The sequence below is a fragment of the Oncorhynchus tshawytscha genome, unplaced genomic scaffold, assembly GCF_018296145.1.
Source record: "Oncorhynchus tshawytscha isolate Ot180627B unplaced genomic scaffold, Otsh_v2.0 Un_contig_2677_pilon_pilon, whole genome shotgun sequence".
NCBI classification, from domain to species: Eukaryota; Metazoa; Chordata; class Actinopteri; order Salmoniformes; family Salmonidae; genus Oncorhynchus; species Oncorhynchus tshawytscha.
This window is the reverse complement of record NW_024608904.1, coordinates 35,001-61,026: the sequence shown is the minus strand read 5'-3', so window position 1 is coordinate 61,026 and position 26,026 is coordinate 35,001. Positions and strand designations below refer to the sequence as shown.

The window sequence follows — 26,026 nt, the reverse complement described above, 5'->3', positions numbered from 1 at the left end:
TCTTCAGATAGCTAGGTGAGACGACCACATACAGAACATTCATCTTCAGATAGCTAGGTGAGACGACCACATACAGTACATTCATCTTCAGATAGCTAGGTGAGACGACCACATACAGTACATTCATCTTCAGATAGCTAGGTGGGACGACCATTCATCTTCAGATAGCTATTCATCTTCAGATAGCTAGGTGAGACGACCACATACAGTACATTCATCTTCAGATAGCTAGGTGAGACGACCACATACAGAACATTCATCTTCAGATAGCTAGGTGAGACGACCACATACAGTACATTCATCTTCAGATAGCTAGGAGAGACGACCATTCATCTTCAGATAGCTAGGTGAGACGACCACATACAGTACATTCATCTTCAGATAGCTAGGAGAGACGACCATTCATCTTCAGATAGCTAGGTGAGACGACCACATACAGTACATTCATCTTCAGATAGCTAGGTGAGACGACCACATACAGAACATTCATCTTCAGATAGCTAGGTGAGACGACCACATACAGTACATTCATCTTCAGATAGCTAGGAGAGACGACCATTCATCTTCAGATAGCTAGGAGAGACGACCATTCATCTTCAGATAGCTAGGTGGGACGACCCCATACAGTACATTCATCTTCAGATAGCTAGGAGAGACGACCACATACAGTACATTCATCTTCAGATAGCTGGGAGAGACGACCATTCATCTTCAGATAGCTAGGAGAGACGACCACATACAGAACATTCATCTTCAGATAGCTAGGAGAGACAACCATTCATCTTCAGATAGCTAGGAGAGACGACCACATACAGTACATTCATCTTCAGATAGCTAGGAGAGATTCCATTCATCTTCAGATAGCTAGGAGAGACGACCACATACAGAACATTCATCTTCAGATAGCTAGGTGGGATGACCATTCATCTTCAGATAGCTAGGAGAGACGACCACATACAGTACATTCATCTTCAGATAGCTAGGTGGGACGACCACATACAGAACATTCATCTTCAGATAGCTAGGTGGGACGACCATTCATCTTCAGATAGCTAGGTGGGACGACCATTCATCTTCAGATAGCTAGGAGAGAAGACCACATACAGAACATTCATCTTCAGATAGCTAGGAGAGACGACCATTCATCTTCAGATAGCTAGGTGAGACGACCACATACAGAACATTCATCTTCAGATAGCTAGGTGGGACGACCACATACAGTACATTCATCTTCAGATAGCTAGGTGAGACGACCATTCATCTTCAGATAGCTAGGTGAGACGACCACATACAGAACATTCATCTTCAGATAGCTAGGTGGGACGACCACATACAGTACATTCATCTTCAGATATCTAGGTGAGACGACCATTCATCTTCAGATAACTAGGTGGGACGACCACATACAGTACATTCATCTTCAGATAGCTAGGTGAGACGACCATTCATCTTCAGATAGCTAGGAGAGACGACCACATACAGAACATTCATCTTCAGATAGCTAGGAGAGACGACCATTCATCTTCAGATAGCTAGGTGAGACGACCACATACAGAACATTCATCTTCAGATAGCTAGGAGAGACGACCATTCATCTTCAGATAGCTAGGTGAGACGACCACATACAGAACATTCATCTTCAGATAGCTAGGTGAGACGACCACATACAGTACATTCATCTTCATATAGTTAGGTGAGACGACCACATACAGAACATTCATCTTCAGATAGCTAGGTGAGACGACCACATACAGTACATTCATCTTCAGATAGCTAGGTGAGACGACCACATACAGTACATTCATCTTCAGGTAGCTAGGTGAGATGACCTCATACAGTACATTCATCTTCAGATAGCTAGGTGAGACGACCATTCATCTTCAGATAGCTAGGTGGGACGACCACATACAGAACATTCATCTTCAGATAGCTAGGTGGGACGACCCCATACAGTACATTCATCTTCAGATAGCTAGGAGAGACGACCACATACAGTACATTCATCTTCAGATAGCTAGGAGAGACGACCACATACAGTACATTCATCTTCAGATAGCTAGGAGAGACGACCACATACAGTACATTCATCTTCAGATAGCTAGGAGAGACGACCATTCATCTTCAGATAGCTAGGTGGGACGACCCCATACAGTACATTCATCTTCAGATAGCTAGGAGAGACGACCACATACAGTACATTCATCTTCAGATAGCCAGGTGAGACGACCATTCATCTTCAGATAGCTAGGTGAGACGACCACATACAGTACATTCATCTTCAGATAGCTAGGTGGGACGACCATTCATCTTCAGATAGCTAGGAGAGACGACCATTCATCTTCAGATAGCTAGGTGGGACGACCACATACAGAACATTCATCTTCAGATAGCTAGGTGGGACGACCACATACAGTACATTCATCTTCAGATAGCTAGGTGAGACGACCATTCATCTTCAGATAGCTAGGTGAGACGACCACATACAGTACATTCATCTTCAGATAGCTAGGAGAGACGACCATTCATCTTCAGATAGCTAGGTGAGACGACCACATACAGTACATTCATCTTCAGATAGCTGGGAGAGACGACCATTCATCTTCAGATAGCTAGGTGAGACGACCATTCATCTTCAGATAGCTAGGAGAGACGACCACATACAGTACATTCATCTTCAGATAGCTAGGAGAGACGACCACATACAGAACATTCATCTTCAGATAGCTAGGTGAGAGGACCATTCATCTTCAGATAGCTAGGTGGGACGACCCCATACAGAACATTCATCTTCAGATAGCTAGGTGGGACGACCATTCATCTTCAGATAGTTAGGTGAGACGACCATTCATCTTCAGATAGCTAGGAGAGACGACCACATACAGTACATTCATCTTCAGATAGATAGGAGAGACGACCACATACAGTACATTCATCTTCAGATAGCTAGGAGAGACGACCATTCATCTTCAGATAGCTAGGAGAGACGACCACATACAGAACATTCATCTTCAGATAGCTAGGTGAGACGACCACATACAGTACATTCATCTTCAGATAGCTAGGTGGGACGACCACATACAGTACATTCATCTTCAGATAGCTAGGTGAGACGACCACATACAGAACATTCATCTTCAGATAGCTAGGTGGGACGACCATTCATCTTCAGATAGCTAGGTGGGACGACCATTCATCTTCACTAGGTGGGACGACCATTCATCTTCAGATAGCTACATTCATCTTCAGATAGCTAGGTGGATAGCTACGACCATTCATTCATCTTCAGATAGCTAGGTGAGACGACCATTCATTCATCTTCAGATAGCTAGGTGGGACGACCACATACAGTACATTCATCTTCAGATAGCTAGGTGGGACGACCATTCATCTTCAGATAGCTAGGAGAGACGACCACATACTGAGACGACCACATACAGAACATTCATCTTCAGATAGCTAGGTGGGACCACATACCATTCATCTTCAGATACCTAGGTGAGACGACCATTCATCTTCAGACATTCATCTTCAGATAGCTAGGTGAGACGACCACATACAGTACATTCATCTTCAGATACCTAGGTGAGACGACCATTCATCTTCAGATAGCTAGGAGAGACGACCACATACAGAACATTCATCTTCAGATAGCTAGGTGGGACCACATACAGTACATTCATTTTCAGATATCTAGGTGGGAAATATTCAGACCCTTTGACTTTTTCCGTTACGTTACGCCTTATTCTAAAATGGCTTAAATATTTTTTCTTCCTCATCAATATACACACAATACTCCATAATGACAAAGTAAAAACAGGTTTTTAGAAACTTTTGTAAATATATTAAACATTTAAAATGTATATATTATAGTTACATAAGTATTCAGACTCTTTACTCAGTACTTTGTTGAAGCACCTTTGGCAGTGATTACAGCCTCTAGTCTTCTTGGGTATGACACTACAAGCTTGGCACACCTGTATATGGGGAGTTTCTCACATTCTTCTCTGCTTGAGGATGGATAGGGAGCGCTGCTGCACAGCTATTTTCAGGTCTCTCCAGAGATGTTAGATCGGGTCCAAGTCCGGGCTCTCAAAGACATTCAGAGAATTGTCCCAAAGCCACTCCTGCATTGTCTTGGCTGTGTGCTTAGGGTCATTGTCCTGTTGTATAAGGTGAACTTTCACCCCAGTCTGAGATCCTGAGCGCCCTGGAGTAGGTTTTGGCAAACTCCAAGCAGACTGTCATGTGCCTTTTACTGAGGAGTGGCTTCCGTCTGGCCACTCTACCATAAAGGCCTGATTGGTGGAGTGCTGCAGAGATGGTTGTCCTTCTGGAAGGTTCTCCCATCTCCACAGAGGAACTCTAGAGCTCTGTCAGAGTGACCATTGGGTTCTTGGTCACCTCCGTGAGCAAAGCCCTTCTCCCCCGATTGCTCAGTTTGGCCGGGCGACCAGATTCTTACATTTAACAATAATGGAGGCCACTGTTATTGGGGACCTTCAATGCTCCAGAATGGTACCCTTCCCCAGATCTGTGCCTCGACACAATCCTGTCTCGAAGCTCCACTGACAATTCCTTCGACCTCATGTCTTGGTTTTTGCTCTGACATGCACTGTCAACTGTGGGCCCTTATATACACAGGCGTGTGCCTTTCCAAATCATGTCCAATCAATTGAATTTACCACAGGTGGACAACAATCAAGTTGTAGAAACATCTTAAAGGATGATCAATTGAAACAGGATGCAAGCTTGTGAAAGTATTCACCCCCCCTTGCAATTTTTCCTATTTTATTGCCTTACAACCTGGAATTAAAATATATATTTTTTGAGGGGTATCATTTGATTTACACAACATGGCCCCCTCTTTGAAGATGCAAAATATTTTGTAAACATGATGAACTGGAGCTCAATTGCGAGTCTCATAGCAAAGGGTCTGAATACTTATGTAAAACCATTTTTTTATGTAAATAAGGTATTTTATGTTTTTACATGTTTAATACATTTAGTAAACATTTTTAAAAAATCAGTTTTTACACTTTGTCATTATGGTTTATTGTGAGTAGATTGATGAGGATTAAAAAAAAGAAAGTTATTTAATCCATTTTAGAATAAGGCTGTAACGCAACAACATGTGGGAAAGGGGGATGGGTCTGAATACCTTCTGAATGCTCTGTTTCACAGTCTAGTAGGAAAGGGGGAGGGGTCTGAATACCTTCTGAATGCTCCGTTTCACAGTCTAGTAGGAAAGGGGGAGGGGTCTGAATACCTTCTGAATGCTCTGTTTCACAGTCTAGTAGGAAAGGGGAGGGGTCTGAATACCTTCTGAATGCTCTGTTTCACAGTCTAGTAGGAAAGGGGAGGGGTCTGAATACCTTCTGAATGCTCTGTTTCACAGTCTAGTAGGAAAGGGGGAGGGGTCTGAATACCTTCTGAATGCTCTGTTTCACAGTCTAGTAGGAAAGGGGGAGGGGTCTGAATACCTTCTGAATGCTCTGTTTCACAGTCTAGTAGGAAAAGACAGGTTTTATTCAGGAGGGTGGGGGCTGTCGGAGCAGAACGGCCAAGAGGGCTCGGGGTTGTTGAGTCTGAAGGGAGGAGCAATTCCCCTTGCTGTCGTCTGAACGTGTGTGTGTGTGTGTGTGTGTGTGTGTGTGTGTGTGTGTGTGTGTGTGTGTGTGTGTGTGTGTGTGTGTGTGTGTGTGTGTGTGTGTGCAGCTTCCGTGTGCGTGTCACCACGGTTACCATAAGTGCGTTACAGGAACAAGGCTTGTGTCATCTTTGACATGGGGGAACACAGCTGTTTTCTTTCGTTTTATTCTGCTCCCCCCACAGTCTGCAGCTTCCTGTCAACGTGTCACCACGGTTACCATAAGCCGACCCAGTTACAGGAACAAGGCTTGTTTCTCTTTGAGACCCCAGAACACAGTCAGAACACAGTCATAACACAGTCATAACACAGCCCAGAACACAGCCCAGAACACAGTCATAACACAGCCCAGAACACAGCACATAACACAGCCCAGAACACAGTCATAACACAGCACATAACACAGCCCAGAACACAGCCCAGAACACAGCCCAGAACACAGCCCAGAACACAGCCCAGAACACAGCCCAGAACACAGTCATAACACAGCCCAGAACACAGCCCAGAACACAGCCCAGAACACAGCCCAGAACACAGTCATAACACAGCACAGCCAACACAGCCCAGAACACAGCCCAGAACACAGCCCAGAACACAGTCATAACACAGTCCAGAACACAGCCATAACACAGCCATAACACAGTCAGAACACAGCCCATAATAACACAGCCATAACACAGAACACAGCCCAGAACACAGTCAGAACACAGTCAGAACACAGTCAGAACACAGCCCAGAACACAGCCCAGAACACAGCCCAGAACACAGTCAGAACACAGTCAGAACACAGCCCAGAACACAGCCCAGAACACAGTCAGAACACAGCCCAGAACACAGTCAGAACACAGTCAGAACACAGCCCAGAACACAGCCCAGAACACAGTCAGAACACAGCCAGAACACAGTCAGAACACAGCCCATAATAACACAGTCAGAACACAGTCAGAACACAGTCCAGAAAACAGTCATAGAACACAGTCAGAACACAGTCAGAACACAGCCATAACACAGTCAGAACACAGCCCAGAACACAGCCCAGAACACAGTCCAGAACACAGCCCAGAACACAGCCAGAACACAGTCAGAACACAGCCCAGAACACAGTCCAGAAAACAGTCATAACACAGTCAGCCCACACAGTCAGAACACAGCCATAACACAGTCAGAACACAGCCCAGAATAACACAGTCAGAACACAGTCAGAACACAGTCAGAACACAGTCAGAACACAGTCAGAACACAGAACCAGTCAGAACACAGTCAGAACACAGTCAGAACACAGTCAGAACACAGCCCAGAACACAGCCCAGAACACAGTCAGAACACAGTCATAACACAGTCAGAACACAGTCAGAACACAGTCAGAACACAGTCAGAACCTTTAAACAGCACAGTCAAGGGGCATCCACATACTTATGGCCATATAGTGTCCATGCAGTACCAGTCTTTAAACAGCACAGTCAAGGGGCATCCACATACTTATGGCCATATAGTGTCCATGCAGTACCAGTCTTTAAACAGCACAGTCAAGGGGCGTCCACATACTGTTGGCCATATAGTGTCCATACAGTACCAGTCTTCTGTCTCTCAGCAGTTGGTTGGGCTGCTCTCTTCCTTCTCCTCTACTTCGGGTTTCACTTCTCCCTCTCTCGCTCTCACTTCTCTCTCTCTCTCTCTCTCTCTCTCTCTCTCTCTCTCGCTCTCTCTCTCTCTCTCTCTCTCTCTCCCTCTCTCTCTCTCTCTCTCTCTCTCTCTCTCTCTCTCTCTCTCTCTCTCTCTCTCTCTCTCTCTCTCTCTCTCTCTCTCTCTCTCTCACTTCTCTCTCTCTCTCTCTCTCTCTCTCTTGCTCTCACTTCTTTCTCACTGCTTCAAGATGCTGTAGTTTCAGTCTCTCTCTCTCTCTCTCTCTCTTCTTCAAGACGCTGCATCCAGTTGCTGAGTCATAGCAAAACTCAGAGAGGGACCAATAGAAGCATTCCAGTATATGGTCCTTCTCTTTCTTTCATAAATAGGTTCTCTCTCTCAGCTCACCACCAGCAAAATGATAGCAATTAAATATCTAACATATTTATCTAAAAAGTATCTTTATATCTTTCTATGTCATCCCATGTCTCCCTATGTCATCCCATGTCTCTCTATGTCATCCCATGTCTCTCTCTGTCATCCCATGTCTCTCTATGTCATCCCACTTCTTTCATCACTGCTTCAAGATGCTGTAGTTTCCCATCTCTCTCCCATGTCTCTCATCCCATCTCTCTATGTCATCCCATGTCTCTCATCCCATGTCCCTGTATCACTTCTTATGTCATCCCATTCTTCAAGACGCTGTAGTTTCGGTCTCATCTCTCTCTCCATCCAGTTGCTGAGTCATAGCAAAACTGTAAGACAGAGAGGGACCAATGAAGCATTCCAGTATATTGTCCTTCCCATGTTTCCTTTCATAAATAGGTTCCGTTTTCTGTCTGCTAAACAGCTCACCACCAGCAAAATGACAGCAATTAAATATCTAACATATTTATCTAAAAATGTATCTTTCTATCTTTCTATGTCATCCCATGTCTCCCTATGTCATCCCATGTCTCTCTATGTCATCCCATGTCTCTATGTCATCCCATGTCGTCTGTCTCTATGTCATCCCATGTCATCCTCTATGTCATCCCATGTGTCTCTATGTCATCCCATGTCTCTCTATGTCATCCCATGTCTCTCTATGTCATCCCATGTCCCTCTATGTCATCCCATGTCTCTCTATGTCATCCCATGTCCCTGTATGTCAACCCATGTCTCCCTATGTCATCCCATGTCTCTCTATGTCATCCCATGTCTCTCTATGTCATCCCACATCTCTCTATGTCATCCCATGTCTCTCTATGTCATCCCACATCTCTCTATGTCATCCCATGTCCCTGTATGTCATCCCATGTCTCTCTATGTCACCCCTGTATGTCTGTGTTTCAGGTGATAGATACCTTGTCCATTCTGTCCCAGTCCCCCATCTCCATCCAGAAGGGTTTCCAGTAAGTTACTCTATAAACTCAACCATTCTCCTTTCTTTTTTATTGGAACGTAAAAATACTATCTTTATGTCTTCTCTCTCTCCCCACCTCTCCCATCTCTCCCCTCTCTCTCTCTCTCTCCAGGTCTTTCCCAATAGATGGCTGTATTGCTGATGATGATATCTACAACGGTCTCTCTGACCAGATTGAGTAAGTTACTGTGTGTGTGTGTGTGTGTGTTGAATCATAATGACTAATTTGATCCTCCCTCTCTCTCCCTTCCTCCCCTCTCTCCCCCTCCCCTTTCTCTCTCTCCCCCTCCTCTCTCTCTCTCCCCTCTCTCCCTCCCTCTCTCTCCCTCCCTCTCTCTCTCCTCCCCCCTCTCTCCCTCCCCTTTCTCCCTCTCTCCTCTCCCTCCCCTTCTCTCTCTCCCTCCCCCCCCCTCTCCCTCCCCTCTCTCTCCCTCCTTTCTCTCTCTCCCTCCCCTCCTCTCTCTCTCCCCCCCCCTCTCTCTCTCCCTCCCCTCTCTCCCTCCCCTCTCTCCCCCTCTCAGTGAAACAGTGGATGAGGATGATGACCTTTATGACTGTGTGGAGGATGAGGAGAATGAGGGGGATGAGATATATGAAGACCTGATGAGGGCCGATGAGCCATCGGAGACGGTGAGAGAAGACAACGGTCAATACTACCAGAGATGTGTTAACTCAGCTACATTGTTTTCACACTTAAAGGATGGGGGAGCTGTTTTTACACTCGGGAATGGTCATTTTATGGTTGTGTATTGGTTCTGTTATGGTTTTGTTATGGGTTTGTTATGGTTGTGTTATGGTTGTGTTGTGGTTGTGTTATTGTTGTGTATTGGTTCTGTTATGGTTTGTTATGGTTGTGTTATGGTTGTGTTATGGTTGTGTTATGGTTGTGTTATGGTTGTGTTATAGTTGTGTTATGGGTTTGTTATGGTTGTGTTATGGGTTTGTTATGGTTGTGCTGTGGTTGTGTTATGGTTGTGTTATGGTTGTGTTATGGGTTTGTTATGGTTGTCCTGTGGTTGTGTTATGGTTGTGTTATGGGTTTGTTATGGTTGTGTTATGGTTTTGTTATGGTTGTGTTATGGGTTTGTTATGGTTGTGTTATGGGTTTGTTATGGTTGTGTTATGGTTGTGTTATGGTTGTGTTATGGGTTTGTTATGGTTGTGTTATTGTTGTGTTATGGTTGTGTTATGGTTGTGTTATGGTTCTGTTATGGTTGTGTAATTGTGGTTGTATTACTTTACAGCAGCATCAGCAGAAGATGGAGGTGGATAAGAGAGAATGCTGCCTGCTGGATGTGTTATGGTTGTGTTATGGTTGTGTTATGGTTCAGCAGAAGATGGAGGTGGATAAGAGAGAATGCTGCCTGTTGGTTGTGTTATGGTTGTATTATGGTTGTGTTATGGTTCAGCAGAAGATGGAGGTGGATAAGAGAGAATGCTGCCTGCTGGTTGTGTTATGGTTGTGTTATGGTTGTGTTATGGTTGTGTTATGGTTTACAGCAGCATCAGCAGAAGATGGAGGTGGATAAGAGAGAATGCTGCCTGCAGGAGATCAGACTGACAGAGGAGAAATACACTGACACGCTGGAGTCCATATTACAGGTATTACTTTTTCTGTCTGTCCTTCTTCTCTCTTTCTCTGTCCTCCTTCTCTCTTTCCCTCTGTCCCTCCGTCTCTCTTTCTCTGTCCTCCTTCTCTCTTTCTCTCTGTCCTCCTTCTCTCTTTCTCTCTGTCCTCTTTCTCTCTGTCCTCCTCCTCTCTTTCTCTCTGTCCTCCTTCTCTCTTTCTCTGTCCCTCCTTCTCTCTCTCTCTCTGTCCCTCCGTCTCCCTTTCTCTCTGTCTCTCTGTCTCTCTGTCTCTGTCTCCCTCCCTCTCTCTCTCTCTCTCTCTCTCTCTCCCTCCTCTCTCTACATCTCTCATTCTGTCTCTGTCTCTCTCTCTCTCTCTCTCACTGCTGTCAAATGTAACTGTAACCCTCTCTCTGTCTCTCTCTCTGTCTCTCTCTCTCTCCCTCCGTCTCTCTTTCTCTCTGTCCTCCTCTCTTTCTCTCTGTCCTCCTTCTCTCTTTCCTCCTCCTCTCTTTCTCTCTGTCCTCCTTCTCTCTTTCTCTGTCCCTCCTTCTCTCTCTCTCTCTGTCCCTCCGTCTCCCTTTCTCTCTGTCTCTCTGTCTCTGTCTCCCTCCCTCTCTCTCTCTCTCTCTCTCTCTCTCTCTCCCTCCTCTCTCTACATCTCTCATTCTGTCTCTGTCTCTCTCTCTCTCTCTCTCTCTCACTGCTGTCAAATGTAACTGTAACCCTCTCTCTGTCTCTCTCTCTGTCTCTCTCTCTCTCCCTCCGTCTCTCTTTCTCTCTGTCCTCCTCTCTTTCTCTCTGTCCTCCTTCTCTCTTTCTCTCTGTCCTCTTTCTCTCTGTCCTCCTCCTCTCTTTCTCTCTGTCCTCCTCCTCTCTCTCTCTGTCCTCTTTCTCTCTGTCCTCCTCTTTCTCTCTGTCCTCCTCCTCTCTCTCTCTGTCCTCCTCTCTTTCTCTCTGTCCTCCTCTCTTTCTCTCTGTCCTCCTCCTCTCTCTCTCTGTCCTCCTCTCTTTCTCTCTGTCCTCCTCTCTCTCTCTCTCTGTCCTCCTCTCTTTCTCTCTGTCCTCCTCTCTTTCTCTCTGTCCTCCTCCTCTCTCTCTCTGTCCTCCTCTCTTTCTCTCTGTCCTCCTCTCTTTCTCTCTGTCCTCCTCCTCTCTCTCTCTGTCCTCCTCTCTTTCTCTCTCTCTCCTCTCTCTCTCTGTCCTCCCTCTTTCTCTCTGTCCTCCTCTCTTTCTCTCTGTCCTCTTTCTCTCTGTCCTCCTCTCTCTCTCTCTCTCTCTCTCTCTCTCTCTCTCTCTCTCTCTAGCACTTCATGAAGCCCCTCCAGAAGTTCCTTCAGCCTCACGACATAGAGAGCATCTTCATCAACACGGCGGTATGTTCTGTTCTTCCCTCTGTACATAGTATTGTGTTTATACTCTGACTAAACCAAACATTAAGAACACCTTTCTAATCAAATGTAGTTGCCCTTGCCAGCGTCCCTTTCCACTGGGACGCTGGCCCATGTTGACTCTAACACTCCCCACAGTTATGTCAAGTTGGCTGGACGTCCTTTGGGTGGTGGATCATTCTTGATACACACGGGAAAATGTTGAGCGTGAAAAACCCAGCAGCGTTGCAGTTCTTGACACACACCGGTGTGCCTGGCACCTACTACCACACCCTGTTCAAAGGCACTTACATGTTTAGTCCTGCCCATTCGCCCGCTGAATGACACACAATCCATGTCTCATGAGTCTCAAGGCTTTAAAACCCCTTCTTTAACTCCTCTCCTTCATCTACACTGACTGAACATCAATAAGGGATCATAACTTTCACCTGGATTCACCTGGTCAGTCATGGAAAGAACAGGTGTTCCTAATGTTCTGTCGACTGAATATTCCATGTGTTCCTAATGTTTTGTATAGTGACTGTAGAAAGAAGTCATTGTCTCCATAGGTGTGTGTGTGTAGGGTAAACTGTGTGTACAGGGTAAACTGTGTGTGTAGGGTAAATTGTGTGTGTGTAGGGTAAACTGTGTGTACAGGGTAAACTGTGTGTGTAGGGTAAACTGTGTGTGTGTAGGGTAAACTGTGTGTGTAGGGTAAACTGTGTGTGTGTAGGGTAAACTGTGTGTGTAGGGTAAACTGTGTGTGTAGGGTAAACTGTGTGTGTAGGGTAAACTGTGTGTGTGTAGGGTAAACTGTGTGTGTAGGGTAAACTGTGTGTGTGTAGGGTAAACTGTGTGTGTAGGGTAAACTGTGTGTGTGTAGGGTAAACTGTGTGTGTAGGGTAAACTGTGTGTGTGTAGGGTAAACTGTGTGTGTAGGGTAAACTGTGTGTGTAGGGTAAACTGTGTGTGTAGGGTAAACTGTGTGTGTAGGGTAAACTGTGTGTGTGTAGGGTAAACTGTGTGTGTAGGGTAAACTGTGTGTGTAGGGTAAACTGTGTGTGTAGGGTAAACTGTGTGTGTGTAGGGTAAACTGTGTGTGTGTAGGGTAAACTGTGTGTGTGTAGGGTAAACTGTGTGTAGGGTAAACTGTGTGTGTGTAGGGTAAACTGTGTGTAGGGTAAACTGTGTGTGTGTAGGGTAAACTGTGTGTGTGTAGGGTAAACTGTGTGTAGGGTAAACTGTGTGTGTAGGGTAAACTGTGTGTGTATGGTAAACTGTGTGTGTGTAGGGTAAACTGTGTGTGTAGGGTAAACTGTGTGTACAGGGTAAACTGTGTGTGTGTAGGGTAAACTGTGTGTGTGTAGGGTAAACTGTGTGTGTGTAGGGTAAACTGTGTGTGTGTAGGGTAAACTGTGTGTGTAGGGTAAACTGTGTGTGTGTAGGGTAAACTGTGTGTGTGTAGGGTAAACTGTGTGTGTGTAGGGTAAACTGTGTGTGTGTATGGTAAACTGTGTGTAGGGTAAACTGTGTGTGTAGGGTAAACTGTGTGTGTAGGGTAAACTGTGTGTGTAGGGTAAACTGTGTGTGTAGGGTAAACTGTGTGTGGGTAAACTGTAGGGTAAACTGTGTGTAGGGTAAACTGTGTGTGTGTAGGGTAAACTGTGTGTAGGGTAAACTGTGTGTGTGTAGGGTAAACTGTGTGTGTGTAGGGTAAACTGTGTGTAGGGTAAACTGTGTGTGTAGGGTAAACTGTGTGTGTAGGGTAAACTGTGTGTGTGTAGGGTAAACTGTGTGTGTAGGGTAAACTGTGTGTACAGGGTAAACTGTGTGTGTAGGGTAAACTGTGTGTGTGTATGGTAAACTGTGTGTGTGTAGGGTAAACTGTGTGTGTGTAGGGTAAACTGTGTGTGTAGGGTAAACTGTGTGTGTGTAGGGTAAACTGTGTGTAGGGTAAACTGTGTGTGTGTATGGTAAACTGTGTGTGTGTGTGGTAAACTGTGTGTAGGGTAAACTGTGTGTGTAGGGTAAACTGTGTGTGTAGGGTAAACTGTGTGTAGGGTAAACTGTGTGTGTAGGGTAAACTGTGTGTAGGGTAAACTGTGTGTGTAGGGTAAACTGTGTGTGTGTAGGGTAAACTGTGTGTGTAGGGTAAACTGTGTGTGTGTATGGTAAACTGTGTGTGTGTATGGTAAACTGTGTGTGTAGGGTAAACTGTGTGTGTAGGGTAAACTGTGTGTGTAGGGTAAACTGTGTGTGTGTATGGTAAACTGTGTGTGTGTAGGGTAAACTGTGTGTGTAGGGTAAACTGTGTGTGTGTAGGTAAACTGTGTGTGTGTAGGGTAAACTGTGTGTGTGTATGGTAAACTGTGTGTGTGTATGGTAAACTGTGTGTAGGGTAAACTGTGTGTGTAGGGTAAACTGTGTGTGTAGGGTAAACTGTGTGTGTGTATGGTAAACTGTGTGTGTGTAGGGTAAACTGTGTGTGTAGGGTAAACTGTGTGTGTGTAAGGTAAAATGTGTGTACAGGGTAAACTGTGCGTGAGACAGCCCCCAACATATGAAGTCATCATTTCCCTCCTCCTCCCCCTCTTATGCCCCCCCTCTCTCTCTCTCTCTCTCTCTCTCTCTCTCTCTCTCTCTCTCTCTCTCTCTCTCTCTCTCTCTACCCCCTCTCCACTCCCCTCTCTCTCTCTCTCTCTCTCTCCCCCCCCTCTCCACTCCCCCTCTCTCTCTCTCTACCCCCTCTCTCTCTCTCTACCCCCCTCTCTCCACCCCCCCTCTCTCTACCTCCTCCCCTCCCTCTCTGACTCTCTGTGTAGGATCTGGCTGTAACCCATCGTAGTCTGCTGGGGGAGATCCAGACCTCGATCTTAACCCTGAATGCAGAGAACCTCTACCAGGTTTTCATCAACTACAAAGAGAGGTAGAGAAATATCAAATCAAAGTTTATTTGTCAATGCTGAATACAACAGGTGTAGTAGACCTTACAGTGAAATGCCGAATACAACAGGTGTAGTAGACCTTACAGTGAAATGCTGAATACAACAGGTGTAGAGACCTTACAGTGAAATGCCGAATACAACAGGTGTAGTAGACCTTACAGTGAAATGCTGAATACAACAGGTGTAGTAGACCTTACAGTGAAATGCTGAATACAACAGGTGTAGTAGACCTGACAGTGAAGTGCTGAATACAACAGGTGTAGTAGACCTTACAGTGAAATGCTGAATACAACAGGTGTAGTAGACCTTACAGTGAAATGCTGAATACAACAGGTGTAGTAGACCTTACAGTGAAATGCTGAATACAACAGGTGTAGTAGACCTTACAGTGAAATGCTGAATACAACAGGTGTAGTAGACCTTACAGTGAAATGCTGAATACAACAGGTGTAGTAGACCTTACAGTGAAATGCCGAATACAACAGGTGTAGTAGACCTTACAGTGAAATGCCGAATACAACAGGTGTAGTAGACCTTACAGTGAAATGCTGAATACAACAGGTGTAGTAGACCTTACAGTGAAATGCTGAATACAACAGGTGTAGTAGACCTTACAGTGAAATGCTGAATACAACAGGTGTAGTAGACCTTACAGTGAAATGCTGAATACAACAGGTGTAGTAGACCTTACAGTGAAATGCTGAATACAACAGGTGTAGTAGACCTTACAGTGAAATGCTGAATACAACAGGTGTAGTAGACCTTACAGTGAAATGCTGAATACAACAGGTGTAGTAGACCTTACAGTGAAATGCTGAATACAACAGGTGTTAGTAGACCTTACAGTGAAATGCTGAATACAACAGGTGTAGTAGACCTTACAGTGAAATGCTGAATACAACAGGTGTAGTAGACCTTACAGTGAAATGCTGAATACAACAGGTGTAGTAGACCTTACAGTGAAATGCTGAATACAACAGGTGTAGTAGACCTTACAGTGAAATGCTGAATACAACAGGTGTAGAGACCTTACAGTGAAATGCTGAATACAACAGGTGTAGTAGACCTTACAGTGAAATGCTGAATACAACAGGTGTAGTAGACCTTACAGTGAAATGCTGAATACAACAGGTGTAGTAGACCTTACAGTGAAATGCTGAATACAACAGGTGTAGTAGACCTTACAGTGAAATGCCGAATATAGCAGGTGTAGTAGACCTTACAGTTAAATGCTGAATACAACAGGTGTAGGTAGACCTTACAGTGAAATGCCGAATACAACAGGTGTAGTAGACCTTACAGTGAAATGCTGAATACAACAGGTGTAGTAGACCTTACAGTGAAATGCTGAATACAACAGGTGTAGTAGACCTTACAGTGAAATGCTGAATACAACAGGTGTAGTAGACCTTACAGTGAAATGCTGAATACAACAGGTGTAGTAGACCTTACAGTGAAATGCTGAATACAACAGGTGTAGTAGACCTTACAGTGAAATGCCGAATACAACAGGTGTAGTAGACCTTACAGTGAAATGCTGAATACAACAGGTGTAGTAGACCTTACAGTGAAATGCCGAATACAACAGGTGTAGTAGACCTTACAGTGAAATGCTGAATACAACAGGTGTAGTAGACCTTACAGTGAAATGCTGAATACAACAGGTGTAGTAGACCTTACAGTGAAATGCTGAATACAACAGGTGTAGTAGACCTTACAGTGAAATGCTGAATACAACAGGTGTAGTAGACCTTACAGTGAAATGCTGAATACAACAGGTGTAGTAGACCTTACAGTGAAATGCTGAATACAACAGGTGTAGACCTTACAGTGAAATGCTGAATACAACAGGTGTAGTAGACCTTACAGTGAAATGCTGAATACAACAGGTGTAGTAGACCTTACAGTGAAATGCTGAATACAACAGGTGTAGTAGACCTTACAGTGAAATGCTGAATACAACAGGTGTAGTAGACCTTACAGTGAAATGCTGAATACAACAGGTGTAGTAGACCTTACAGTGAAATGCCGAATACAACAGGTGTAGTAGACCTTACAGTGAAATGCTGAATACAACAGGTGTAGAGACCTTACAGTGAAATGCTGAATACAACAGGTGTAGTAGACCTTACAGTGAAATGCTGAATACAACAGGTGTAGTAGACCTTACAGTGAAATGCTGAATACAACAGGTGTAGTAGACCTTACAGTGAAATGCTGAATACAACAGGTGTAGTAGACCTTACAGTGAAATGCTGAATACAACAGGTGTAGTAGACCTTACAGTGAAATGCTGAATACAACAGGTGTAGTAGACCTTACAGTGAAATGCCGAATACAACAGGTGTAGTAGACCTTACAGTGAAATGCTGAATACAACAGGTGTAGACCTTACAGTGAAATGCTGAATACAACAGGTGTAGTAGACCTTACAGTGAAATGCCGAATACAACAGGTGTAGTAGACCTTACAGTGAAATGCTGAATACAACAGGTGTAGTAGACCTTACAGTGAAATGCTGAATACAACAGGTGTAGTAGACCTTACAGTGAAATGCTGAATACAACAGGTGTAGTAGACCTTACAGTGAAATGCTGAATACAACAGGTGTAGTAGACCTGACAGTGAAATGCTGAATACAACAGGTGTAGTAGACCTTACAGTGAAATGCTGAATACAACAGGTGTAGTAGACCTTACAGTGAAATGCTGAATACAACAGGTGTAGTAGACCTTACAGTGAAATGCTGAATACAACAGGTGTAGTAGACCTTACAGTGAAATGCTGAATACAACAGGTGTAGTAGACCTTACAGTGAAATGCTGAATACAACAGGTGTAGTAGACCTTACAGTGAAATGCCGAATACAACAGGTGTAGTAGACCTTACAGTGAAATGCTGAATACAACAGGTGTAGTAGACCTTACAGTGAAATGCCGAATACAACAGGTGTAGTAGACCTTACAGTGAAATGCTGAATACAACAGGTGTAGTAGACCTTACAGTGAAATGCTGAATACAACAGGTGTAGTAGACCTTACAGTGAAATGCTGAATACAACAGGTGTAGTAGACCTTACAGTGAAATGCTGAATACAACAGGTGTAGTAGACCTTACAGTGAAATGCTGAATACAACAGGTGTAGTAGACCTTACAGTGAAATGCTGAATACAACAGGTGTAGTAGACCTGACAGTGAAATGCTGAATACAACAGGTGTAGTAGACCTTACAGTGAAATGCCGAATACAACAGGTGTAGTAGACCTTACAGTGAAATGCCGAATACAACAGGTGTAGTAGACCTTACAGTGAAATGCTGAATACAACAGGTGTAGTAGACCTTACAGTGAAATGCTGAATACAACAGGTGTAGACCTTACAGTGAAATGCTGAATACAACAGGTGTAGTAGACCTTACAGTGAAATGCCGAATACAACAGGTGTAGTAGACCTTACAGTGAAATGCTGAATACAACAGGTGTAGTAGACCTTACAGTGAAATGCTGAATACAACAGGTGTAGTAGACCTTACAGTGAAATGCTGAATACAACAGGTGTAGTAGACCTTACAGTGAAATGCTGAATACAACAGGTGTAGTAGACCTTACAGTGAAATGCCGAATACAACAGGTGTAGTAGACCTTACAGTGAAATGCTGAATACAACAGGTGTAGTAGACCTTACAGTGAAATGCTGAATACAACAGGTGTAGTAGACCTTACAGTGAAATGCTGAATACAACAGGTGTAGAGACCTCACAGTGAAATGCTGAATACAACAGGTGTAGTAGACCTTACAGTGAAATGCTGAATACAACAGGTGTAGTAGACCTTACAGTGAAATGCTGAATACAACAGGTGTAGACCTTACAGTGAAATGCTGAATACAACAGGTGTAGTAGACCTTACAGTGAAATGCCGAATACAACAGGTGTAGTAGACCTTACAGTGAAATGCCGAATACAACAGGTGTAGACCTTACAGTGAAATGCTGAATACAACAGGTGTAGTAGACCTTACAGTGAAATGCCGAATACAACAGGTGTAGTAGACCTTACAGTGAAATGCCGAATACAACAGGTGTAGTAGACCTTACAGTGAAATGCTGAATACAACAGGTGTAGTAGACCTTACAGTGAAATGCCGAATACAACAGGTGTAGTAGACCTTACAGTGAAATGCCGAATACAACAGGTGTAGTAGACCTTACAGTGAAATGCTGAATACAACAGGTGTAGTAGACCTTACAGTGAAATGCTGAATACAACAGGTGTAGTAGACCTTACAGTGAAATGCTGAATACAACAGGTGTAGTAGACCTGACAGTGAAATGCTGAATACAACAGGTGTAGTAGACCTTACAGTGAAATGCTGAATACAACAGGTGTAGTAGACCTTACAGTGAAATGCTGAATACAACAGGTGTAGTAGACCTTACAGTGAAATGCCGAATACAACAGGTGTAGTAGACCTTACAGTGAAATGCCGAATACAACAGGTGTAGTAGACCTTACAGTGAAATGCTGAATACAACAGGTGTAGTAGACCTTACAGTGAAATGCTGAATACAACAGGTGTAGTAGACCTTACAGTGAAATGCTGAATACAACAGGTGTAGTAGACCTGACAGTGAAATGCTGAATACAACAGGTGTAGTAGACCTTACAGTGAAATGCCGAATACAACAGGTGTAGTAGACCTTACAGTGAAATGCTGAATACAACAGGTGTAGTAGACCTTACAGTGAAATGCCGAATACAACAGGTGTAGTAGACCTTACAGTGAAATGCCGAATACAACAGGTGTAGTAGACCTTACAGTGAAATGCTGAATACAACAGGTGTAGTAGACCTTACAGTGAAATGCTGAATACAACAGGTGTAGTAGACCTTACAGTGAAATGCTGAATACAACAGGTGTAGTAGACCTGACAGTGAAATGCCGAATACAACAGGTGTAGTAGACCTTACAGTGAAATGCCGAATACAACAGGTGTAGTAGACCTTACAGTGAAATGCCGAATACAACAGGTGTAGTAGACCTTACAGTGAAATGCTGAATACAACAGGTGTAGTAGACCTTACAGTGAAATGCTGAATACAACAGGTGTAGTAGACCTTACAGTGAAATGCTGAATACAACAGGTGTAGTAGACCTTACAGTGAAATGCCGAATACAACAGGTGTAGTAGACCTTACAGTGAAATGCTGAATACAACAGGTGTAGTAGACCTTACAGTGAAATGCTGAATACAACAGGTGTAGTAGACCTTACAGTGAAATGCTGAATACAACAGGTGTAGACCTTACAGTGAAATGCTGAATACAACAGGTGTAGTAGACCTTACAGTGAAATGCTGAATACAACAGGTGTAGACCTTACAGTGAAATGCTGAATACAACAGGTGTAGTAGACCTTACAGTGAAATGCTGAATACAACAGGTGTAGAGACCTTACAGTGAAATGCCGAATACAACAGGTGTAGTAGACCTTACAGTGAAATGCTGAATACAACAGGTGTAGTAGACCTTACAGTGAAATGCTGAATACAACAGGTGTAGTAGACCTTACAGTGAAATGCTGAATACAACAGGTGTAGTAGACCTTACAGTGAAATGCTGAATACAACAGGTGTAGACCTTACAGTGAAATGCTGAATACAACAGGTGTAGTAGACCTTACAGTGAAATGCTGAATACAACAGGTGTAGACCTTACAGTGAAATGCTGAATACAACAGGTGTAGTAGACCTTACAGTGAAATGCTGAATACAACAGGTGTAGACCTTACAGTGAAATGCCGAATACAACAGGTGTAGTAGACCTTACAGTGAAATGCTGAATACAACAGGTGTAGACCTTACAGTGAAATGCTGAATACAACAGGTGTAGTAGACCTTACAGTGAAATGCTGAATACAACAGGTGTAGTAGACCTTACAGTGAAATGCTGAATACAACAGGTGTAGTAGACCTTACAGTGAAATGCTGAATACAACAGGTGTAGTAGACCTTACAGTGAAATGCTGAATACAACAGGTGTAGTAGACCTTACAGTGAAATGCTGAATACAACAGGTGTAGTAGACCTTACAGTGAAATGCTGAATACAACAGGTGTAGAGACCTCACAGTGAAATGCTGAATACAACAGGTGTAGTAGACCTTACAGTGAAATGCTGAATACAACAGGTGTAGTAGACCTTACAGTGAAATGCTGAATACAACAGGTGTAGACCTTACAGTGAAATGCTGAATACAACAGGTGTAGTAGACCTTACAGTGAAATGCCGAATACAACAGGTGTAGTAGACCTTACAGTGAAATGCTGAATACAACAGGTGTAGTAGACCTTACAGTGAAATGCTGAATACAACAGGTGTAGTAGACCTTACAGTGAAATGCCGAATACAACAGGTGTAGTAGACCTTACAGTGAAATGCTGAATACAACAGGTGTTGTAGGAAGTCCCGTTAGGAAGTCCAGGATTCAGTTGCAGATGGAGGTGTTTAGTCCCAGGTTCCTTAGCTTAGTGATGAGCTTCATGGGCACTATGGTGTTGAACGCTGAGCTGTAGTCAAGGAACAGCATTCTCACATAAGTGTTCCTTTTGTCCAGGTGGGCAAGGGCAGTGTGGAGTGCAATAGAGATTGCATCATCTGTGGATCTGTTTGGGCAGTATGCGAATTGGAGTGGGTCTAGGGTTTCTGGGATAATGGTGTTGATGTGAGCCATTACCAGCCTTTCAAAGCACTTCATGGCTACGGACGTGAGTGCTATGGGTCTGTAGTCATTTACGGGTCTGTAGTCATGGTCAGCGCATGCCTGGAGCACATGTCCTGCTAATCCATCTGGCCCCGCAGCCTTGTGTATGTTGACCTGTTTAAAGGTCTTACTCACGTCGGCTATGGAGAGTGTGATCACACAGTCGCCCGGAACAGCTGATGCTCTCATGCATGCCTCAGTGTTGCTTGCCTCGAAGCTAGCATAGAAGTGATTTAGCTCGTCTGGTAGGCTCGTGTCACTGGGCAGCTCACGGCTGTTCTTCCCTCTGTAGTCTGTAATAGTTTGCAAGCCCTGCCACATAAGACGAGCTTCGGAGCCGGTGTAGTATGATTCAATCTTAGCCCTGTATTGACGCTTTGCCTGTTTGATGGTTCGTCGCAGGGCATAGCGGGATTTCTTATAAGCTTCCGGGTTAGAGTCTCGCACCTTGAAAGTGGCAGCTCTACCCTTTAGCTCAGTGCGAATGTTGCCTGTAATCCATGGCTTCTGGTTGTGGTATGTACGTACAGTCACTGTGGGGACGACGTCCTCGATGCACTTATTGATGAAGCCAGTGACTGATGTGGTGTCCTCCTCAATGCCATCGGAAGAGTAACATAAGGGCTGGAAAGATTATGTAAAATGATTATAAACTGTCTTGTTCCCACCCTGAATGCTGATTGGCTGACAGCCGTGGTATATCAGACCACATGTATGACATTTGTTTTTACTGCTTTAATTACACTGGTAACCAGTTTCTAACAGCAGTAAGACATCTCAGGGGTTTGTGATATATGGCCAATATACCACGGCTAAGGGCTGTAAATTCAGGCTCTTGCGTCTTACCTAAGATCAGTCCTTAGCCGTGGTATATTGGCCATATACCACACCCCTTCGGCCTTATTGCTGAAATATACCTCTCTCTCCCAGGTTGTTGCCGTATGGGCGGTACTGCAGTCAGGTGGAAGCAGCTACTAAACACCTGGACAAGATGTCCGCCATGAAGGAAGGAGTTAAGATGAAACTAGAGGTGAGAATAGTGGTGGATACATCACCCATATGAAACATGGAGGAGGACAGAGACGTGGATACTCTGAAGTAGCTTATTCTCTTTTAATTTACACTGAACTGATCTCTCCCCTCCCCTCCTCTCCTCTCCTCTCCTCTCCTCTCCTCCCTCTCCTCCTCTCCTCTCCCCTCTCCTCTCCTCTCCTCTCTCTCTCCTCTCCTCTCCTCTCCTCTCCTCTCCTCTCCTCTCTAGGAGTGCTCTAAGAGGGCTAACAGTGGCAGGTTCTCTCTGCGTGATCTACTCATGGTTCCCATGCAGAGAGTCCTCAAATACCACCTACTGCTCCAGGTACACAATGTGTGTGTGTGTGTGTGTGTGTGTGTGTGTGTGTGTGTGTGTGTGTGTGTGTGTGTGTGTGTGTGTGTGTGTGTGTTTTATTAACACACACGTGGTTTAAATGCATCCGTGTTAATAGTGTAATGTGATTACCAGGAGCTAGTGAAACACACCTCCAGCAATACAGAGAAAGAGAACCTTCGGACAGCTCTAGACGCCATGAGAGTGAGTTGACCTTCCTCTTCCAGGCTTCACTGATACTAACAGGACAAGCATGAGTTCCTTTTCCAGACTTTACTGATACTAACAGGACAAGCATGAGTTCCTCTTCCAGGCTTCACTGATACTAACAGGACAAGCATGAGTTCCTCTTCCAGACTTTAGTAACAGGACAAGCATGAGTTCCTCTTCCAGACTTCACTGATACTAACAGGACAAGCATGAGTTCCTCTTCCAGACCTTACTGATACTAACAGGACAAGCATGAGTGCCTCTCCCAGACTTCACTGATACTAACAGGACAAGCATGAGTTCATCTCCCAGACTTTACTGATACTAACAGGACAAGCATGAGTTCCTCTTCCAGACTTTACTGATACTAACAGGACAAGCATGAGTTCCTCTCCCAGACTTTACTAACAGGACCAGCATGAGTTCCTCTCCCAGACTTTACTAACAGGACCAGCATGAGGTCCTCTCCCAGACTTTACTAACAGGACCAGCATGAGTTCCTCTCCCAGACTTTACTAACAGGACCAGCATGACACAAACATGTGAAGGAGTACTGAGCTGTTTTTCTCTGTTTGTGCGTTCGTTCGTTTGTGTGTGCGTGTGTGTGTGCATGTGTGTGCGTGTGTGTGCGTGTGTGTGCGTGTGTGTGTGTGTGTGTGTGTTTCAGGACCTGGCTCAGTGTGTGAACGAGGTAAAGAGAGACAACGAGATCATCAAACAGATCACCACCTTCCAGTTGTCTATAGAGAACATGACTCAGTCTCTGGCTCTGTACGGACGACCCAAGATAGATGGAGAACTGAAGATCAGCTCCTCAGAGAAGAAGTCCAAACAGGACAGGTGTGTGTGTGGGGGGGTCACATGATGTGTCAGTGTGTGTGTGGGGGAGGTCACATTGTGTGTCAGTGTGTGTGTGTGTGTGGGGGGTCACATTGTGTGTCAGTGTGTGTGTGTGTGGGGGGGTCACATTGCGTGTTTGTGTGTGTGTGGGGGGTCACATTGCGTGTCAGTGTGTGTGTGTGTGTGTGGGGGGGTCACATTGCGTGTTTGTGTGTGTGTGGGGGGGTCACATTGCGTGTCAGTGTGTGTGTGTGGGGGGGTCACATTGCGTGTCAGTGTGTGTGTGTGGGGGGTCCCATTGTGTCTCAGTGTGTGTGTGGGGGGGGGTCAGGTATGCGTGTGAGTGAGTGTGAGGTCTGTATTGGTGTTTTACAACGGTGTGTGTGTGTGTGTGTGTGTGTGTGTGTGTGTGTGTGTGTGTGTGTGTGTGTGTGTGTGTGTGTGTGTGTGTGTGTGTGTGTGTGTGTGTGTGCGTGTGTCAGGTATGCGTTCCTGTTTGACAAGGCGATGCTGCTAGTGTGTAAGAAGAAGAGTGGAGAGACGATGGAACTGAAGGAGATTATAGACCTGCAGTACTACCAGCTACGAGACGAGACCACCGGGGAGAAGGACAGCAAGAAGGTAGCTTAGTCTGCTCTTCTTCTCCTCCTCTTCTCTGCTCTTCCACTCCTCTTCTCTTCCTTCTCTTCTCGTCTTCTCCTCCTTCTCTTGTCTTGTCTTCTCCTTTTCTTCTCCTCCTCTTCTCTTCTCTTCCTTCTCGTCTTCTCCTCCTTCTCTTGTCTTCTCCTTCTCTTCTCCTCCTCTTCTCTTCTCTTCCTTCTCTTCTCTTCTCCTCCTCTTCTCTTCCTTCTCTTCTCGTCTTCTCCTCCTTCTCTTGTCTTGTCTTCTCCTTCTCTTCTCCTCTTCTCTTCTCTTCTCTTCCTTCTCGTCTTCTCCTCCTTCTCTTGTCTTCTCCTTCTCTTCTCCTCCTCTTCTCTTCTCTTCCTTCTCGTCTTCTCCTCCTTCTCTTGTCTTCTCTTCACTTCTCCTCCTCTTCTCTTCTCTTCCTTCTCTTCTCTTCTCCTCCTCTTCTCTTCCTTCTCTTCTCTTCCTTCTCTTCTCATCTTCTCCTCCTTCTCTTGTCTTGTCTTCTCCTTCTCTTCTCCTTCTCTTCTCTTCCTTCTCTTCTCTTCTCCTTCTCTTCTCTTCCTTCTCTTCTCGTCTTCTCCTCCTTCTCTTGTCTTCTCCTTCTCTTCTCCTCCTCTTCTCTTCTCTTCCTTCTCTTCTCCCCACATTTTGTACTAAACTTATCCCGTGTGTGTGTGTGTTTGTGTGTGTGGGTGTGTGTGTGTGTGTGTGTATGTGTGTGTGTGTGTGTGTGTGTGTATATATGTGTGTGTGTGTGTGTGTGTGTATATATTGTGTGTGTGTGTGTGTGGTGTGTGTGTGTGTGTGTGTGTGTGTGTGTGTGTGTGTGTGTGTGTGTGTGTGTATATGTGTGTGTGTATATATATATATGTGTGTGTGTGTGTGTGTGTGTGTGTGTGTGTGTGTGTGTGTGTGTGTGTGTGTGTGTGTGTGTGTGTGTGTGTGTGTGTATATATGTGTGTGTGTGTGTGTGTGTGTGTAGTGGTCACATTTTTTCCTGCTTATAGACTGTTATGGGAAGTCAGGATACGACCTTTTCTTCAAGACCAGAGATCTCAAGAAGAAATGGCTGGAGCAGTTTGAGATGGCCCTGTGAGTCATACAATAGTTCATGGATGGAGGGAGGGAGGGATGGAGGGATGGAGGGAGGGAGGGAGGGATGGAGGGGGAGGTGGATGGAGGGATGGAGGGAGGGAGGGATGGGGAGGGATGGATGGAGGGAGGGATTGGTGGATGGAGGGATGGAGGGAGGGAGGAGGAGATGGAGGGGATTGGTGGATGGAGGAATGGAGGGAGGGAGGGATTGGTGGATGGAGGGAGGGAGGGATGGATGGATGGAGGGATTGGTGGATGGATGGAGGGAGGGAGGGATTGGTGGATGGATGGAGGGAGGGAGGGATTGATGAATGGATGGAGGGAGGGAGGGATTGGTGAATGGATGGAGGGAGGGAGGGATTGGTGGATGGATGGAGGGAGGGATTGATGGATGGATGGAGGGAGGGAGGGATTGGTGGATGGAGGGAGGGAGGGGGATTGCTGGATGGATGGAGGGAGGGAGGGAGGTGATGGATGGATGGATGGAGGGGATGGATGGAGGGAGGGAGGGAGGGATTGGTGGATGGATGGAGGGATGGAGGGAGGGATTGACTAATGGACAGACTGAC

General features: G+C 45.0%; 1 protein-coding gene across 1 annotated transcript in view; it reads left to right on the top strand.

The window, feature by feature from the left end:
- LOC112241427 (proto-oncogene vav) overlaps positions 1 to 26,026 on the top strand; it is a gene marked incomplete at its 5' end in the record, with an annotated part of 70,185 nt that overhangs the window by 24,829 nt on the left and 19,330 nt on the right. Inside the window, 12 exons of the mRNA XM_042313835.1 lie at positions 8,606 to 8,664; positions 8,788 to 8,853; positions 9,197 to 9,305; positions 10,179 to 10,277; positions 11,552 to 11,620; positions 14,437 to 14,540; positions 22,250 to 22,349; positions 22,581 to 22,676; positions 22,821 to 22,889; positions 23,563 to 23,735; positions 24,218 to 24,356; positions 25,345 to 25,454. Coding sequence (XP_042169769.1) covers positions 8,606 to 8,664; positions 8,788 to 8,853; positions 9,197 to 9,305; positions 10,179 to 10,277; positions 11,552 to 11,620; positions 14,437 to 14,540; positions 22,250 to 22,349; positions 22,581 to 22,676; positions 22,821 to 22,889; positions 23,563 to 23,735; positions 24,218 to 24,356; positions 25,345 to 25,454 — 1,193 coding nt within the window. The remainder of the gene's footprint in view (positions 1 to 8,605; positions 8,665 to 8,787; positions 8,854 to 9,196; positions 9,306 to 10,178; positions 10,278 to 11,551; positions 11,621 to 14,436; positions 14,541 to 22,249; positions 22,350 to 22,580; positions 22,677 to 22,820; positions 22,890 to 23,562; positions 23,736 to 24,217; positions 24,357 to 25,344; positions 25,455 to 26,026) is intronic.